Source organism: Neophocaena asiaeorientalis, unplaced genomic scaffold (genome assembly GCF_003031525.2).
Source record: "Neophocaena asiaeorientalis asiaeorientalis breed wild unplaced genomic scaffold, Neophocaena_asiaeorientalis_V1.1 scaffold490, whole genome shotgun sequence".
NCBI classification, from domain to species: Eukaryota; Metazoa; Chordata; class Mammalia; order Artiodactyla; family Phocoenidae; genus Neophocaena; species Neophocaena asiaeorientalis.
This window is the reverse complement of record NW_020175079.1, coordinates 2,540,073-2,558,897: the sequence shown is the minus strand read 5'-3', so window position 1 is coordinate 2,558,897 and position 18,825 is coordinate 2,540,073. Positions and strand designations below refer to the sequence as shown.

At 46.0% G+C, this 18,825-nt stretch overlaps 1 protein-coding gene across 1 annotated transcript in view; it reads right to left on the bottom strand.

The window, feature by feature from the left end:
* Positions 1 to 18,825, bottom strand: part of GALNT17 (polypeptide N-acetylgalactosaminyltransferase 17) — a 431,957-nt gene that overhangs the window by 209,114 nt on the left and 204,018 nt on the right. Inside the window, exon 3 of the mRNA XM_024764132.1 lies at positions 10,391 to 10,557. Coding sequence (XP_024619900.1) covers positions 10,391 to 10,557 — 167 coding nt within the window. The remainder of the gene's footprint in view (positions 1 to 10,390; positions 10,558 to 18,825) is intronic.

The following is an 18,825-nucleotide window of genomic DNA, read 5'->3' as shown; positions in this document are numbered from 1 at the left end:
GCTGCCTAATCACCTCTTAAAAAGTAATCAGGAGCTGACAACAGGCTCGCGGGAGGGGAGAGAAAGCCTCCAAGGTGGGAGATAGAAACTAAATAACAAAGAAAAAAACCACCTTCTGGAAACAGAACACACAGGGAAAAAACTGAAAAACAAAACATTATTAATATCCTCCAAGGGACCAGAAAACATATTGCTCCCATTAAATAAAAACAATACGCTATAAAAAGGAACTCTCAGAGAATAAAAATGAGGACCTGGAAGCAGAATCATGATAGCAGATATGAAAAACTGAATAGAATGGAAGGGAGATAAAACTGAAGAAAGCAAATATATCAGAGCAAAAAGATAAGGAAAGGTAAGGAAGCAGAGAAAAGATAAGAAAATTGGGGGTTCAGTTTAGGAGGTTTAATAATGGGATACAGTGGGAGATGCTGAAAGAGATAACTGAGAAAAAATGGGGAGGCACTGTCAATTAAATATTCCAAGAAATTTTCTGAAAACTGACATTAGATTCCAGATTGAAGCCACTGGATGACCTACACCAAGGCTCATCATCGTGAATTTCCAAACTCTGCAAACAAAATGAAGATTCAAGCTTCCAGAAAGGAAAGAAACACGCAAAAGATCAGGAATCAGGACTCTTTTGTTTCTTCTAAAAAACACTGAAAGACAGAAGATAATGGAGCAAACCCATCAATATTCTGAAAGAAGGTGATGTCTAACTCAATCAGGCCATCATTCACACAGAAGATTTAGGAAAAAGCTTTCTTCAGACATGGATAATCTCAAAAGATTTTATCTTCCTTGTAATATTTCTCAAGAAACTTCTAGATGTTGAGTTTCACCAAAATCAGTATGTAAACCAAGAAAGAGAGAGGCATGGGGTCCAACATAGGTAGGGGGGGCAAAGGAGATCTCCAGGAGGATGGGGAAGGGAGATAGATCCACCATGGCCAACCATCCACATGGGAGCAGTGTGGCTTGAGGCAGACGCGTTGAGGGTTATCATTACCATCTCTCCTGCAACCTGACCACACTTAAAGCTGAGGGTAGATCATCTGAGTAAGTCTGGTCCCCATTCTTCCCTATAATTAGATGTTCTGACCAGAGACTGCCTGCGGCTTGGACCAGCTGAGGTCATTCCTTTCATCCTTATGCTCTGACCTCCTCCTGAACATAGGCAGTACGCCTTGATGAGGTCAGAACCAGAAAATAGAGGACATGTCATTCCATCTGTCCAGATTTTTGCCTTATACCCAGTACCTGGTTCACACGATAGCCCTGCCAGGTGCCCCCACTGGGGTAAGCCTTGTATTTCCCTGGGGTCATTGATGACCTAGCTGTCTCCCCCAGAAGAGGCTTTTTTAACTCTTAGGAAAGCACAAAGGTCAATTTCTTGTTCTTGACGTGGTAGGATAATGAGTATTTATTAGTAAGTACTTGTTTTTTTTTTAAATAAAGGAGTCAGACAAATGAATCTATTTATGAAACAGAAACAGACTCACGGACATAGAGAACAGACTTGTGGTTGCCAACGGGGAGGGGCTAGGGGAAGGATGGAGTGGGAGGTTGGGGTTAGCAGATGGAAGCTGTTGTATAGAGAAAGGATAAACAACAAGGTCCTACTGTACAGCACAGAGAACTACATTCAGTATCCTATGATAAACCATAATGGAAAAGAATATTTTAAAAACGTATATATATGTACAACTGAATCACTTTGCTGTACAGAAGAAATTAACACAATCTTGCAAATCGACTATACTTCTATTTAAAAAAAGAAAAAAAAATTTAAATCAAATAAAGGAGTCAGGAAAACTAAGCAAGAAAAAAAAAAGGTATCCAGATTGGAAAGCAAGAAATAAAATCATCACTATTTGAAGAGGATATGAAAGGAGAACGGTAAGTTAGTCCCTGGACTGACTGAGTTTATGGTCTCAGAGGGACGCTGGGTAGCCACCTAGGGGACAGAAGACACACAGGTGTGGAGCTTGGGGGATGGCTTTGGAGGTCACCAGAATGTGCACAGTGGAGGAGGTTGCCCAGTGTATCCTGATGGTGAGAACCATGAGTGACCCCAACTGAAGCACAAAGCCGAGGAAAAGGACGACTGAAGGACAATCAGAAGACAGTGGTGCCCCGGCCTCCAGAGGAGAAAGATGCCAAGAAGGAAGCTGCCAGCAATGTCAGATGTGGCCAGACTGGAGAAGGAACGTGCCCACTGGATGTGGTGAGCAGTGATTTTGCCTGACTGATTTCAGTGTAGTAATGCACAAAGGTACAAAGAATTGGCTCTTACTTGGGATTAATTTAGGCCAATGTCAATATTCAAGCTGAATGAAACAAATGACTTGAAAAAACAAAAACTAAAAGGGAAAATCCCTGACTTGCCTGTGTACCCAGATCCAGAGTTACCTGGCTTTATTCACACTTTCCCCAAGCCAGTCTTTTTTTTTTTGTAAGTTCTTTAAAAACCTTCTTTCTTTTTTTTTAATTTATTTTTTTATACAGCAGGTTCTTATTAGTTATCTATTTTATACATATTAGTGTATACATGTCAATCCCAATCTCCTAATTCATCCCACCACCACCCCCCGACCACGCTTTCCCCCCTTGGTGTCCATACATTTGTTCTCTATATCTGTGTCTCTATTTCTGCCCTGCAAACTGGTTCACTTGTACCATTTTTCTAGGTTACACATATATATGTTAACATACGATATTTGTTTTCCTCTTTCTGACTTACTTCACTCTGTATGACAGTCTCTAGATCCATCCACGTCTCTACAAATGACCCAATTTCACTCCTTTTTATGGCTGAGTAATATTCCATTGTATATATGTACCACATCTTCTTTATCCATTCGTCTGTTGATGGGCATTTAGGTTGCTTCCATGACCTGGCTATTGTAAACAGTGCTGCAGTGAACACTGGGGTGCACATGTCTTTCTGAACTATGTTTTCCTCTGGGTATATGCCCAGTAGTGGGATTGCTGGGTCATATGGTAATTCTATTTTTAGTTTTTTAAGGAACCTCCATACTGTTCTCCATAGTGGCTGCACCAATTTACATTCCCACCAACACTGCAAGAAGGTTCCCTTTTCTCCACACCCTCCCCAGCATTTGTTATTTGTAGATTTTCTGACGATGTCCATTCTAACTGATGTGAGGAGATGCCTCATTGTAGTTTTGATTTGCATTTCTCTAATACTTAGTGATGTTGAGCAGCTTTTCATGTGCTTCTTGGCCATCTGTGTGTCTTCTTTGGAGAAATGACTATTTAGGTCTTCTGCCCATTTTTGGATTGGGTTGTTTGTTTTTTTAATATTAAGCTGCATGAGCTGTTTATATATTTTGGAGATTAATCCTTTGTCCGTTGATTCGTTTTCAAATATTTTCTCCCATTCTGAGGGTTGTATTTTCATCTGGTTTATAGTTTCCTTTGCTGTGAAAAAGGCTTTAAGTTTCATAAGGTCCCATTTGTTTACTTTTATTTCCATTACTCTAGGAGGTGGGTCAAAAAAGATCTTGCTGTCATTTATGTCAAAGAGTGTTCTTCCTATGCTTGCCGCTAAGAGTTTATAGTGTCCGGTCTTACATTTAGGTTGTTAATCCAGTTTGTGTTTATTTTTGTGTATGGTGTTAGGGAGTGTTCTAATTTTATTCTTTCACATGTACCTGTCCAGTTTTCCCAGCATCACTTACTGAAGAGACTGTCTTTTCTCCATTGTATATCCTTGCCTCCTTTGTCACAGATTAGTTGACCATAGGTGTGTGGGTTTATCTCTGGGCTTTCTATCCTGTTCAATTGATATATATTTCTGTTTTTGTGCCAGTACCATATTGTCTTGATTACTGTAGCTTTGTAGTATAGTCTGAAATCAGGGAGTCTGATTTCTCCAGCTTCGTTTTTTTCCCTCAAAACTGCTTTGGCTATTTGGGGTCTTTTGTGTCTTGATACAAATTTTAAGGTTTTTTTTGTCTAGTTCTGTAAAAAATGCCATTGGTAATTTGATAGGGATTGCACTGAATCTGTAGATTGCTTTGGGTAGTACAGTCATTTCACAATACTGATTCTTCCAATGCAAGAACATGGTATATCTCTCCATCTGTTTGTGTCTTCTTTGACTTCTTTCATCAGTGTCTTATAGTTTTCTGCATACAGGTCTTTTACCTACTTATGTAGGTTTATTCCTAGGTATTTTATTCTTTTTGTTGCAATGGTGAATGGGACTGTTTCCTTAATTTCTCTTTCTGATCTTTTGTTGTTAGTGTATAGGAATGCAAGAGATTTCTGTGCATTAATTTTGTACCCTGCAACTTTATTGATTAGCTCTAGTAGATTTCTGGTGGCATCTTTAGGATTTTCTATGTATAGTATCATGTCATCTACAAACAGTTACAGTTTTATTTCTTCTTTTCCAATTTGGATTCTTTTTATTTCTTTTTCTTCTCTGATTGCCATGGCTCAAACTTCCAAAACTATGTTGAATAATAGTGGCGAGAGTGTACATTCTTGTCTTGTTCCTGATCTTAGAGGAAATGCTTTCAGTTTTTCACCATTGACTATGATGTTTGCTGTGGGTCTGTTGTATATGGCCTTTATTATGTTGAGGTAGGTTCCCTCTGTGTCCCCTTTCTAGAGAGTTTTTATTATAAATGGACGTTGAGTTTCTTGTTTGTTCTTCTTTCTCTAGTTCCTTTAGGTGTAAGGTTAGATTGTTTATTTGAGATTTTTCTTGTTTCTTGAGGTAGGCTTGTATTGCTATAAACTTCCCTATTAGAACTGCTTTTGCTGCATCCCATAGGGTTTGGATCATCGTGTTTTCATTTTCATTTGTCTCCAGGTATTTTTTGATTTCCTCAGTTATCTCTTGGTTATTTAGGAATGTATTGTTTAGCCTCCACATGTTTGTGTTTTTTATGGTTTTCTTTCCTGTAATTGATTTCTAATCTCACAGTGTTGTGGTCGGAAAAGATGCTTGATATGATTTCTATTTTCTTAAATTTACTGAGGCTTGATTTGTGACCCAAGATGTGATCTATCCTGGAGCATGTTCCATGTGCACTTGAGAAGAAAGTGTAATCTGCTGTTTTTGGATGGAATGTCCTATAAATATCAATTAAATCTATCTGGTCTATTGTGTCATTTAAAGCTTGTGTTTCCTTATTAATTTTCTGTCTGGATGATCTGTCCATTGGTGTAAGTGAGGTGTTAAAAGTCCCCCACTATTATTGTGTTACTTTCAATTTCCTCTTTTATAATTGTTAGCATTTGCCTTATGTATTTAGGTGCCCCTATGTTGGGTGCATATATATTTATAATTGTTATATCTTCCTGGATTAATCCCTTGATCATTATGTAGTGTCCTTCCTTGTCTCTTGTAAATTCTTTATTTTAAAGTCAATTTTATCTGACATGAGTATTGTTACTCCAGCTTTCTTTTGATTTCCACTCACATGGAATATCTTTTTCCATCCCCTCACTTTCAGTCTGTATGTGTCCCTAGGTCTGAAGTGGGTCTCTTGTAGACAGCATATATATGGGTCTTGTTCTTGTCTCCATTCAGCAAGCCTGTGTCTTTTGGTTGGAGCATTTAATCCATTCACATTTAAGGTAGTTATCAATATGTATGTTCCTATTACCACTTTCTTAATTGTTTTGGGTGTTTTTGTAGGTGCTTTTCTTCTCTTGTGTTTCCATTAGAGAAGTTCCTTTAGCATTTGTTGTAGAGCTGGTTTGGTGGTGCTGAATTCTCTTAGCTTTTGCTTGTCTTTAAAGCTTTTGATTTCTCTGTTTAATCTGAATAAGATCCTTACCAGGTAGAGTAATCTTGGTTGTAGTTTCTTCCCTTTCATCACTTTAAATATATCGTGCCACTCCCTTATGGCTTGTAGAGTTTCTGCTGAGAAATCAGTGGTTAACCTTATGGGAGTTCCCTTGCATGTTATTTGTCATTTTTCGCTTGTTGCTTTTAATAATTTTTCTTTGTCTTTAATTGTTGTCAATTTGCTTACTGTGTGTCTTGGCGTGTTTCTCCTTGGGTTTATCCTGCCTGGGACTCTCTGCGCTTCCTGGACTTGGATGGCTATTTCCTCTCCCATGTTAGGGAAGTTTTCGACTATAATCTCTTCAAATATTTTCTCGGGTCCTTTCCCTCTCTCTTCTTCTGGGACCCCTGTAATGCAAGCGTTGGTGCGCTTAATGTTGTCCCAGAGGTTTCTTAGGCTGCCTGCATTTCTTTTCATTCTTTTTTCTTTATTCTGTTCTGTGGCAGTGATTTCCACCATTCTGTCTTCCAGGTCACTTATCCATTCATCTGCCTCAGTTATTCTGCTAACTGATTCCTTCTAGTGTATTTTTCATTTAAGTTATTGTATTGTTCATCTCTGTTTGTTTGCTCTTTAATTCTTCTAGGTCTTTGTTAAACGTTTCTTGCATCTTCTTGATCTTTGCCTCCAATCATTTCCCAAGGTCCTGGATCATCTTCACTATTATTACTCTGAATTCTTTTTCTGGAAGGTTGCCTATCTCCACCTCATTTAGTTGTTTTTCTGGGGTTTTATCTTGTTCCTTCGTCTGGGTACATAGTCTTCTGCCTTTTCATTTTGTCTATCTTTCTGTGAATGTGGTTTTCGTTCCACAGGCTGCAGGATTGTAGTTCTTCTTGCTTCTGCTGTCTGCCCTCTGAAAAGCCTCTTTTTCCTTGAATGTATGTGATAACATGGAAGTGGAGGGCTGCAGTTTCCACCTGCAGTTTCCACCTGAGCCATTCTTGACTAGTCTGAGAATGGACCATTGTACCCTCATTAAAATGATGGTTGCAGAACTTTTTCTTAATAAAAAGGGAGATATTATGCTTCACAGTTCAGAGGAGAAAAAACAATAACATTAACTTGTTTTTACTATAGGATCTTAATGTAAAACACACATTGAAAAAAAGAGGGTGAGAACACAGGCAAATGAGCAGTTGCTTCTGGTTAGTCTCTTCAGTATTTGTTTTTGTCCAATTATATGTGCTTTTTGATAAATTCAAATGTCCCTACAAAGAGCGTGCATTACTTTTAAGATCAGAAAAAAAAATTGGTAAGGCTGGAAAAAATTGTTTTAATCAAATTCAAACAGAAGGTAAGCAGGGATAACAATATTAATCTTAGACAAACTAAATTCAAGGCAGGGGGAAAAAAGTATGCTTTTAAGATAAAGGGAGCATTACATAATGGTAACAACCACTGCTAGTAGTGAAGCCATTTAGATACAAATCTACAGTTGCCAAAGAAACTGACAACAAGATACAGAAATCAAACATTATTAGGAACACAGGAAGGAGTAGTCATTGTAGGAGGAGATGTTAAAACACCATTATCAAAAAGACTTAAAAAAATAAACTCATAGTCTAGCTAAACACACAAAGTTGATGTCTGGCAGGAATTCAATTTCATGATTATAGAGTAGGGGTATCTTTTCAAATGTGTATAGAACATATACAAAATTTGTTAATACTAGTCACAAAGAAAAAAAATGTTAACTTCCTCTTCCAGTTAAAGAGAAGGCACTTCTAGCCTGAAGAAAATATAGAGGCTAGAGCTGGGGAAAGAAAACAGGGAAACAATATTAATGTAGACAACTCTGGGTTCCCCAGGTATCTCGGGGGACAGGGGAGGATGAATGGGGATTAACTTTATGATCAGACCAAAACAAATACCTCTTCCCTACTTTTTCTCACCCATTAAACATCTTCATTTAGACCTGAAGTGTGAACCACTGAAATGGTACTTAACCCAGTGGGTCTCAAAGTGTGGTCCCTACACCAGCAGCATCACTGGAGAACTTGTGAGAAATGCACCTTCTCAGACCCACCCCAGACCTCTTGATGCAGAACTTCTTCCAGGTCAGGGTTCCAGGAGGTTCTGATGTGAAAGCATCTGATGCTAAAGGTGTATATAAATACTCCAGCTCCCTCACCCTTGAGCAGGTCAACTCTCTTGGGGTGGGTTTTACACTGGCTTTGCCTTCCCTTCCTTATCCTACTTCCCCACTCCTCTAATGATGCACTTTACCTCCCAAATAAACTAATGCACTCAAATCTTAGTTTCAGGGGCTGTTCTGGGGGAACCCACACTAAGACATCTACTGGAGACCCCCATTCTCACAGAGCTTGTGTTCTGGTTGAGACTGACCTATTCTTCCATTTCTTTCTCTTGGGCTGGGTCTGCTGAGATTTCCTCGGGGGAAGAAGCCCCACTGGTAGTGAGTCCTTACCCCAGTTCAGTCCAGCACCTACTGTTTGCTTTCTTCTCTGGGTCTGCTAGCTCTTCTCTGCACCACCTCTGGTCACTTCGTTGCTTGCCCCCTGCTAGCCCTTTCCCAGCCCTATTCAGCTTCATCATTTACTCCCTGGCTAGGCTGTAACAGGGAAGAACAAATCTGACTCCATATTAGATCTGTTCCTTTTACTTTAACCTTTGTGCTCTGTTGCCTGTGTTTAGTCATGCTGGCTCTTCACCTTTTGTAAAAGAATGTTGCCTTTAGCCTGATATACAGGATAGCCTATTTTCAAGGCTCTGACCTTTAAGGGTATAACACTTTTCCACTCATGTAGTGATAAAGAGTTGCAGAACAGAATAACATTTGTCTTGGAGGTTTAGAGGAACATCCTGACCTGGCCTACGTGGACAACTACAAGAACAAAGGATTCTGACACCGAGAAGTTTGCAACAAGTAATCATGGCCTTTTAAGTGCTTTGCTGAAATCCTTCAAGGAGTTTGGGGGTTTTTTTGGCATGAGCCACCCGTCTCCTTGAATGGCCCTGCAATAAACCTTTCTCTGCTCCAAACCCTGACATTTTGGGTTGTTTGGGCTCACTGTGTGTCGGGCACACAAACTTGTGTTCGGTAATAGGGTGAGACTCACAGAGGGCTGGCTACCAGCCAGGCCCTGTGAAACCAAGTCCTGCCCGGTACTGGGAGTCCAGCTATGAAAGGCACAGCGATCTCACGTGCTATGTGCTACAGGAGGATACAGGGAGCTGAGACAGCACAGAGCAAGGGTTTTAGGATGTCAGCAAAGGAATCTCCCAGGAAGTGACACATAGGGGACACCCGGGGGACGAGAGGGATTTAGCCAGCAAACGGAGGGGGGGAAGTAGGAGTCAGGATTCCCTGCAGAGGGTTTGGAAGTACTTCTGAAGCCAGAGGTCTGCAGGGGCACACAGAGAGGCTGCAGAGAAGGCCACTGTGAGCCATGACTTTGCCGGCTGACTTAGAGGCTTCAGGGAACTGAAAGAACCTCCTTCTCCCAAGAAGACTCTCCATGTAAGTTCTAAAATAAGGATGTGAAAAATCCAGCAAATGACCCATTAGTCCTCAAAATTTGGAGGCCCGGGAGATGGTGGTGCCCTGATGGGTGTAATGCTGGGTCCAGACCCACTCACACACTTCACTGGTTCAGAAGGGTCCGGGGGACTTCAACTCCTGGGCCGATGAAACGTGAGCTCATTGGAGCTGCTGAAGATACTCAGGTTTCCAACAGGACCCATGACACCGTCCTGCCTCTTCCTCACCCCCTCCTGACCGGGGAGCACGGGGTAATCTTCTACTGATCACACCGAGAGCAAGGGGTTCAGCTTGCTCCTAATCTTTCAGTTGCTCAGAAGATAAGCCTCCTTGGCCTTAAGCACGCACACTGGCTGCCTTTCTTTGATGTCATCGGCTTGTGTGGGTTTCTCCCTGCAGTGAATTTTTTAGGCTGGGATCCAACACAAAGGTACAATTGGCCAAAGCAACCCCCCTGCCACCACTTTCACACTAGGCCTCCGTCTCCAAGCACTTCAAAGGAGTTCTGATATTGTCATATAACAAATACAAAAAGTATTTGTTATATTTTTTAATTGAGCCATCATTCCTAGTAGAACTGAACTCCTAAAGACCTGCAAAGCCTGTGCATTTCTACCGACAGTCACTTTGGGCACAGAGGCCCAGAGGGGAATTCTGACGTATGATCAACAGTTCCCATCACAAGATAGAATTTCCCTTTTTCTTCTGCCTCTGGCGAAAGGACCAAGGAGATGCGATGCGGGGTGGGGATCGCAGAGGAATTCAGCTCTTCAATGTCATCTGCTTTCGGTAACAGGAAGAGGGGAAATGAGTCCAGACACATAACCAGTAGTTTATTCTTCAGAGCCCTAGAGGACTCAAGGACTAATTAACTAGTGTTTACCTGGATTTCGTCCCCCAAAACAGCCCCCCATTCTCCAGCTATGCCCCAGGGACAGGAGACAAAGTCACTTGGGCTCAGGATGGAATGAAAGTGACCCTTCCCCCCGCTCACATCGTGTGCTTGCACTGTCTTCTCCAACAATTGCATGCAGGTTGGCGGCCCCCATACCTTCATCACTGTTGTCATCCACCAGGATGATTTCCTTCAGCAGGTGGGTCGGTGTGTGGTTGACCGCGCTGTGAACTGACCGCAGGATCACCGACAGGGCCTCGTTCACGAAGATAAATATGATGGATATCTGGGGCAGCTCCTCGGAGAACTTCAGCTCCTTACACCTGGGGGAAGACAGCAGAGGACAGCAGAGTCAGAGGAAGGAGCAAAGCACAGACACTGCGGCTGCACATGGTAAGGCCGTCAGCCCAATCCTGGTACACGTCCTCCCAAGGTGAGGATCGTTGGTTCCCTCTTGGCCTCTCTGGGCTAATATCTGAGAATAAAACCTAAGGAGGAGACAGTTAAGAAATCCAGCTCCACTTCTCCCAGATGTACCACCCCACAGGAAGGAGGAGCATCAGTCTTGGGCGCACATCGCCAGTCTCCCAGGCTGCCACGCCCACACGCACCCCCGGTCTCACTTCAGAGCACACCTGCCCGACTTCCCACTCCAGGCTCCCGCATTTCCCTCCTCGGAGCCCGCTTTGCTGCCTTCTGGGCAACTGCCTCACCCCCATCACTTCTCATCCAGAGGCAGCTGGGAGATGATGTATAAATACCCCAGCTCCCTCAGCCCTTGAGGTGGTTGACTCTGAGGGGTGGGTTTTACACCGGCTCCCAGAGTTTCCCCCAGCGGGATTAAGCTCCATCACCCACGGTAGCAAGCTGCATAGCACCCTCTTTGGGGGACACCTTCCCTTCTCAGTCCTACCTCCCCTCAGTGGTGCCCTTTTCACTGCCCATATAAACGAATGCACTCAAATCTTTGTTTCAGGGTCTGCTTCCGGGAGAACCCAAACTAAGACATCTATCGGACCTACCCAGTACCCAGCACTGTACAGGAGACCTTTGCTCTCACGGAGCTTACACTCTGGGAAAAGACATGAAACACACATGAAGTGTATCATCATCAAGGAAGAGGGGCCTCCACCTGCTAGGACCATGCTGCCTGACACACCCTAACTCTTCTTGCAAGCGTTCCTAGAATCTCCCTGGGGACTGGAAATGGGACCACCTGCCTAAGAGGTCCTCCCTTCTAATATCCAGCAACTCCCCCATACCTGAAGACAGGGTGAAAGAGAAGAATGCTTTTCATCCAGGCTGGACTCAGGGGCGTAGGGCTTGGGCCTCCCTGGGGGCGCCCAGTGATGTAAGAGGTGACTGGTACCCAGGGAACCGGCTCTGCATGACTCAGTGATGGAAGCACCAGCACTCTGGCCTGGGGAATGTGGTTTTATGCATGGTCTGAGCCGCATCAGAAATACCAAGTGCCAACAGAGCAGAATGGAATACAGAGCTGGCGCATTTCAATGCATCCCCCGCCTCTCTGTGTGAGACTGTATGGTATATGGCACAATGCGTTCCAGAGCAAAACAGAGGGAATGGAGTGAAAGGGAAGCAGCACTGAAGAGACAGCAAGAAATACAGCTGTTTTTTTATGCTGAACAGCTTGGGCTGTGTTGGGCCGTATTAATCATGTAGGCAATTTTCAGAAGAAAATAAAGTTTTGTTACAATATACATTTGTGTCTCCTAGAGGAGACCATCCAGGGATCCATTGATCATGCAGCCTCATTTTTACCTCGATGTTGTAAATTCACTTCTGGGGGCTGCCGAGGAGATTAGAATGGTTATTGATGGGCTCACGGGCAGTTGGCGGGGATCATCTCATTTACTGCGTGGTGAGCCGGGGGAGGAGGGTGCATCCTGGAAGGTCCCTCGGAGCCTCCCTGACAGCGCCGGCAGCCATCCTGAACCTGGCAGGCTAGCAGCTGCTCCTCAACATACACGCGAGCACCCCGCCCGTACACACGTACCTACTCTGACATGCACTCCTGGGCCTGGTTTCCTTCTTTCTTTCTTTCTTTTCTGGCTGCACCACTCGGCGTTTGGGATCTTAGTTCCCTGACCAGGGATCGAACCCGTGCCCCCTGTATTGGAAGCGGGGAGTCTTAACCACTGGAGCACCAAGGAAGTCTCAGGGCCTTTTGTTTTTAAACAGATTCTGGCCCTTGAAATTAAGAAGACAAAAAGGCCAAACTGCATCGTACCAGCACCGTCTTCTCCAGCTACAGGCAATGGGGTCAGGCTGCCATTAACGCTGAGTGGTGGGTTAAGCCTCTTGGCCGGAGAAGGCAATTCCCTCTGCTGAGATGGCAATCATGGGCCCCCGGTCCTGCCCCTTCACGGTCAAGGTGGCCATTCAGTAAATCATGGGGGAATCTCAAAAGCAAGAAGCTCTCTGCCACACATTGAACCTGTCACCCTGGGCACAGTGCTCATGTTTTTTCATCTCTAAAACTGTCAAAATACTCCTCACTGCATTTAGTTCTAGGTGCCTGGCTAAGGTCCTCATAAGGATCAGGTGAGACCAGCCTTTGAGAGCCCTGGGAAAATGCAATGTACCAACCGACAGAAAGACCAGCCTGCCTGCCCGGCCCCTCCATCCTCCCTCCTGCCTCCTCTGATCCCTTTTGTAGATTTCCCATTACCATGGGCCAGGCTTCCAGAGCTTTCACTCAACCCAGACCCTGCAGGACCCACCCAGGACTCTGCTCCCCAAAAGGGCTCGGGCTCCAACCTCGCCCAGCTCACAGCTGTGCCCAACATCACAGGGGTTCCCAATAGGCAGACAACAGGAATACGGTCATTATGAAAATCAACATGGTTTTGTTGCTCTCGAGAGGCAGACTCTATCTTTAAAAAATCTCTAAGCCTGGCTTATGGCTTGATATGCAGGAGCGGCCACAGTATGCTGGACAGATAGAAAACTGAGGCCGTAAACACCTGCTGTAAAGAGGAGACATAGACTGAAACATACACTACTTCCGATCAGACACCCAATGCCCAAGGCAGCAGGTGAGTGCGGGAAGGGAGATTAAGGATGGATGATGAAAAGGAAACAGGGAGGCCACACAGGCCTTAGAAATACTAGAGACTGCACAGAGGAAGAGAACAGGTACGGCTCCTGCCCCTGGAGCTGATGCTGGACCAATCCTCCCTGTGGCCTGATGATGCTCAGACGGTGCTTCCAAACCACACAGATCTGGGTATCCCACACCCTGCAGACTAGGGCTGACGTGAAAGAAGCATCCCTCCCACCATTTCCGAGTTCCTGCAGAGCTGACCAGGTGGACGGTGCTCAGTGCCGAGGTGCTTGTGCAATGGCCCACAGGCAGGCAGATTTGGGGAAGAGAGCCGTCAGCTCAGCTCAGCATCCAGCCTTGTCTTCATATCACGGAACATACAGAATCAGATAGGTTTCCTGCCTCCCCGACTGCAAAATCCAGGTGAATGAGAGAAACCCGGAAGGTCGTGTGGATAAAAGAACAGGTTCCAGATTTGAAAGATACCTGGGGAGAGGCCGGCAGGCCACAGAAAATGCAAAATAACTAAAAATCCACAGGGCTTTGTGTGCGTTCTCTAGAAACACAGACTCAGAGATGGGTCCCAGAAATCACACATTTGCTTTCAATAACTAGTCAGTAAGAAATAAACAATCTTGGGACTTCCCCGGTGGCGCAGTGGGTAATAATCCACCCGCCAATGCAGGCGACACGGATTCGAGCCCTGGTCCGGGAAGATCCCACATGCCACAGAGCAACTAAGCCCGTGCGCCACAACTACTGAGCCCGCGTGCCACAACTACTGAAGCCCGTGCACCTAGAGTCCGTGCTCCACAATAAAAGAAGCCACCACAGTGAGAAGCCCGCACACCACAATTAGAGAAAGCCCACGCGCAGCAATGAAGACCCAACGCAGTCATAAATAAATACATTTATAAAAGAAAGGAAAGAAATAAACCATCTTTTGTCTGAAAGATAATGGTTGGCGGGAAAGCTATCTCAAGGTCTGGGTCAATTCCAATCAAAGCTCCAGGCCAGGAGGGGAGCTACAAAGAAATTCAAGACCAGGTTCCTCTCCTCAAAGGGCTAACAAGGGACCAGATTCTGTGAAGCTGTCCTCACAGAGAAAAGACGGCAGAGACCAATAACCAACCACGTGACGTCTCTTAGACACCTTACCACTGTCCATCTGTCTATCTGTCCGGGAGGCCTTCTTTCTTGAACTCCGGAACTGCCTAAGAGTAACCACTGTCCCCCCTCCCTCATCCCGATCACCCCAGAGTCACTGGCATTGACTTCACTTAGCACCAAAAGTGCCCGTGCTCTGCCTTCACTGATGCTGAGTAAGAAGAGTTTGGGAGACTGGGCCGCCTCTGGGAACGCACTAGAGTCAAGTGCCACGATCAAGGGTCAAGGTCTCCAGCAGGGAAGAAATCAAAGCCCAAAGAGACGCCCACGTCCTCTCAGAAGCAGAGCCCTGCCCACGAACACCTCTGGGAAACAAGTTCTATGACCCCAATGTGATACAGGTAAGAAGTATCAAAACACACTTGTGACCCAGTCTGCCAACCTGGAAACAAAAAGAGGACCCCAGGGCTTCCCTGGTGGCGCAGTGGTTGCGAGTTCACCTGCCGATGCAGGGGACACGGGTTTGTGCCCTGGTCCGGGAAGATCCCACATGCCGCAGAGCGGCTGGGCCCGTGAGCCATGGCCGCTGAGCCTGCGCGTCCGGAGCCCGTGCTCCGCAACGGGAGAGGCCACAACAGTGAGAGGCCTGTGTACCACAAAAAACACAAAAAAAGAGGACCCCATAAGATCCCCATCATTGTAAAAATATTTAGATGCAACCTCTAGGAGACTCAGAAGATCACAGATAATAATGTTGATAATAATAACCAACACTTCATAGTACAGGTGCCAAAAACTGCTGGAAGCTTCCCTGTGCTGTACTATCTCATTTAGCATGAACAACAATCCTATAAGGTAGGCAGTATTTTCATCCTCATTTCACAGCTGAGGAAACTGGGGCACAGAGAGGTGAAGTCACTTGCCCTAAGTCACACAGCAAGTCTGAAATGCTGCAGGGGTGCCTGGACGTGAACATCACCATCTGACTTTTAGACTCTTGCAAACGCCCCCGCGCCCAAGGCAGGGTGTGGTAGCTACAAGAGACAAGTCTGTACACAATTTCCAGCCAGCCCCCTCCTAGCTGGGGGGCCTTGGCTAACTTGTTTGGTCTCTCTGAGCCTCAGCTTCCTTTTCTCTGCCCTAAAAGCCCCAACGAGGTGGCGGTCCTCCGTGGCCAGCTGCACCATACCCAAGGGCTGCTGGGGACACAGTGCAGACCAGGAGAGGTCCCTTCAAGTGGGACAGGTGAGCAGAAGCCAGCTTCATCATCCCCGGGGGCTGATAAGGCTGGTGGGAATGTGGGCAAATCTCCTAGTGTTCTGGCTACGAATCTGGGCAAGGGGCCAATTGAGTGCTGGTCTCCGAGGAGTTATCAAAGTCTTTTAACTGAAGACCCCAAGCAAAGGGAGGCCACGTCTGCTCTCAGCCACACCAGGACATTGCCAAGGTTCCGCTGCTTATGAACGACTTCTGTCCTCATGCACTCAGGCCCATCTCTGTGGGTCCCCACCAGCCCTCAGGGCAGAGGCAGGGAACCCCAGGACCTATAAGGCTGGGTGTGCAGGGTGCACATGTGTGTGCTCAGGACGGCAGGTGGCGCTGTCCCGAGGGCCTGAGCCCAGGCTCCAGTCCTTGCCCCTGGTCCCCCTCCTGGTCATCAGCTCCTGGGGTCCCACCTAAGGTGAGGGCTCCCCTTCACTGAGCCTACCTGGTTTCTCTGTCACTCGGCTCACATGGCCCATCACTGTGCAGCCAACCTGCAGGGCCTCCCTAGCTGCTCGCCTCAGCTCTGGCTCCCCAGTGCAACAATGCCCTTCAGTCTCTGCCCCACTGTCTTCCCGACCCTAGTGAAGGGACCAACTCCAAGCACTGTCGGAGCACTAATCCCGCTGTCAGTAACGAGAGTCTTGGGTTTGATGGCTAAAACGCACTCAACACGCTGACAAGGCAGTGCAACGCAAGGCGGCAAACGCTATACAGTCATCCGTCGGGATCCACGGGGGATCGGTCCCAGGACCCCTGCAGAAAGCAAACCCCGCAGATGCTCGAGTCCCTTATGTAAATGCGCAGTACCGCTGGCCCTCCGGATCCGCGGATTCAGCCAACTGCGGATCCAAATCTACCGCTGGTTGACTCTGCAGATGTGGGACCCGTGGACACGGAGGGGCAACTAGACCTACACCAGATGTGACAGATAAGTTGAGATGGGTCAGGAGGGCAGAGAAGATGAGCTATGGGCTGGGTTTGAAAGATGGATCGACGGATGACACTTGCTTGGTCAAGAACAGAGGGAGAGGCAGGCGATCAGCACTTCTGAGCACACAGAGGCACTAGGGCTCCCTTCCTCTCTTCCAACGCCTTCCAGAAGAGAACTGTCCAAGCTTGCTTAGAGCTGGGGCGCCAAAGTGCCAAGCTGTGCAACCAGAGACTCATACGGGGCTCTGCAAATTCCTACCAGGCTGATTCCTTTTTCATTTTCAAGGCGCTCCAAAAACATGCGTAAGGTCATCAAAAAACATTAATAAAGGTTCTACAGAGTCCATGCTGCCTCAGTGGCAGGCCTCTCCACCAACCTTTCTGAGTTCGGGAAGGCAATGTGGAGGAAAATGAGAGGGAGGGAGGTGTGGGGCGTCAAACAGAATAGGCACTTTGAGTCATCAAACCCCACCTTGCCAGCCCAAGAGCAGCTGTGCTCTAATGAGAAAACCCTTGAGAATTGTGACAGGCACGCAACGGACACATCTTCACCTCTACTCCTCCCACTGCTGAGGGCAGATGTGGGAGCAAGGATTCCCAGCATCACATCCACACGACATCCAATCCACCTCTAAATGGACGGTCCAGGTCCTTGGGTACCTACCCTTTAAATACTGATCGTGCTCTACATATGCGAGCAAACCTGGAAAGTAGCCCCGTTCCCCCCTGCACTTCCAAACCTGCCAGCTCCCCCCGCTGTGCCAGCACATGCTTCCTTGGCTTGGCCAGACCCTCACTGGTCAGCATCTGTCACACTCCACATATAGCCCAAAGCCCACACTCTCAAACTGAGAGCCAAAAGGGCTCTGTTCCCAAGAAAGCGTTAGTGTGGCCCAGCCACTGACGAAGAGGATTCATTTTTCAAATAGTGGTATCCAGTTGCCAGGTAGAAGGAACCAGAAAGGAAAGGCGAGTGTGTGGAAGAGTCGCCTCTTGGCTGCTGCCTGAATTCCACGTGGCCACAGACACTGAGAGCACACGCTGAATCACAGGCATGGCTACGGTACACGTCAATCCAAGGTATCCCAAGCCATGGGTCAGGCCCTACCAAGAATAGAAATGAGCTCCTCCTTGAAGCCCTATGCAGATAGGCCACCATTCTTTTTTTTAATACATTTATTTATTTTATTTATTTATTTTTGGCTGCACTGGGTCTTCATTGCTACGCGGGCTTTCTCTAGTTGCAGCGAGCGGGGGCTACTCGTCATTGCAGTGCGCAAGCTTCTCACTGCGGTGGCTTCTCTTGTAGCGGAGCGCGGGCTCTAGGCGCACGGGCTCCAGTAGTTGTGGCTCGTGGGCTCAGTAGTTGTGGCTCGCGGGCTCTAGAGCGCAGAAGGCCACCACTCTTGAGCTCGGACATGGTCATGACCATTAACCCCATGCGTGCTGACTGACATAAAACAGCAGGATACACCAAACGTTTTCTAGGGCGCACCACGTCCAACAACCTCACCTTTTCTTCAACCAAGAAATAAACTCCTCCCTCCTCTCTCTGTCTCCCTGTGGACACAGGGCCAGATTATGAAATCAGATCACCAAGCAAGTCTAACTGCCCATGATGGTTAATTTTATGTGACAACTGGCTAAGCCATGGTACCCAGATATTTGGTCAAACGTTATTCTAGGTGTTTTCTGTGAAGGTATTTTTAGATGAGATTAACATTCAGATCAGTAGGCTTGGAATAAAGTAGATTACCCTTCAACCTGTGGGGGAGCCTCATCCAATCAGTTGAAAGCTTTAAGAGAAAAAAGACAGAGAGCCCCTGAGGAAGAGGGAACTCTGCCAGCAGACTGCCTTTGGACCCAAGCTGCAGCATTAACTCCTCCCTGGGTCTCATGGCTGCTGGTGAGCCTTGCAGATTTTGGACATGTCAGCCTCCACAATTACGTAAGCCAAAGTCCTTAAAATAAATCTCTCCTGCTTTCCATCTATGTATCTATCTATGTCTCTATCTATCATCTATCTATATCTTATGTACAGATATCTTTCCATCTGTATGTTATCTATATCCCATTTATGTCTTAGATACCCTATCTTATCTCTATAGATAGAGATAGATAGCTAGATGGATGGATAGATGGATCGATGGATGGCTGGATAGATAGATAGATAGATAGATAGATAGATAGATAGATAGATAGATAGATAGATAGATAGATA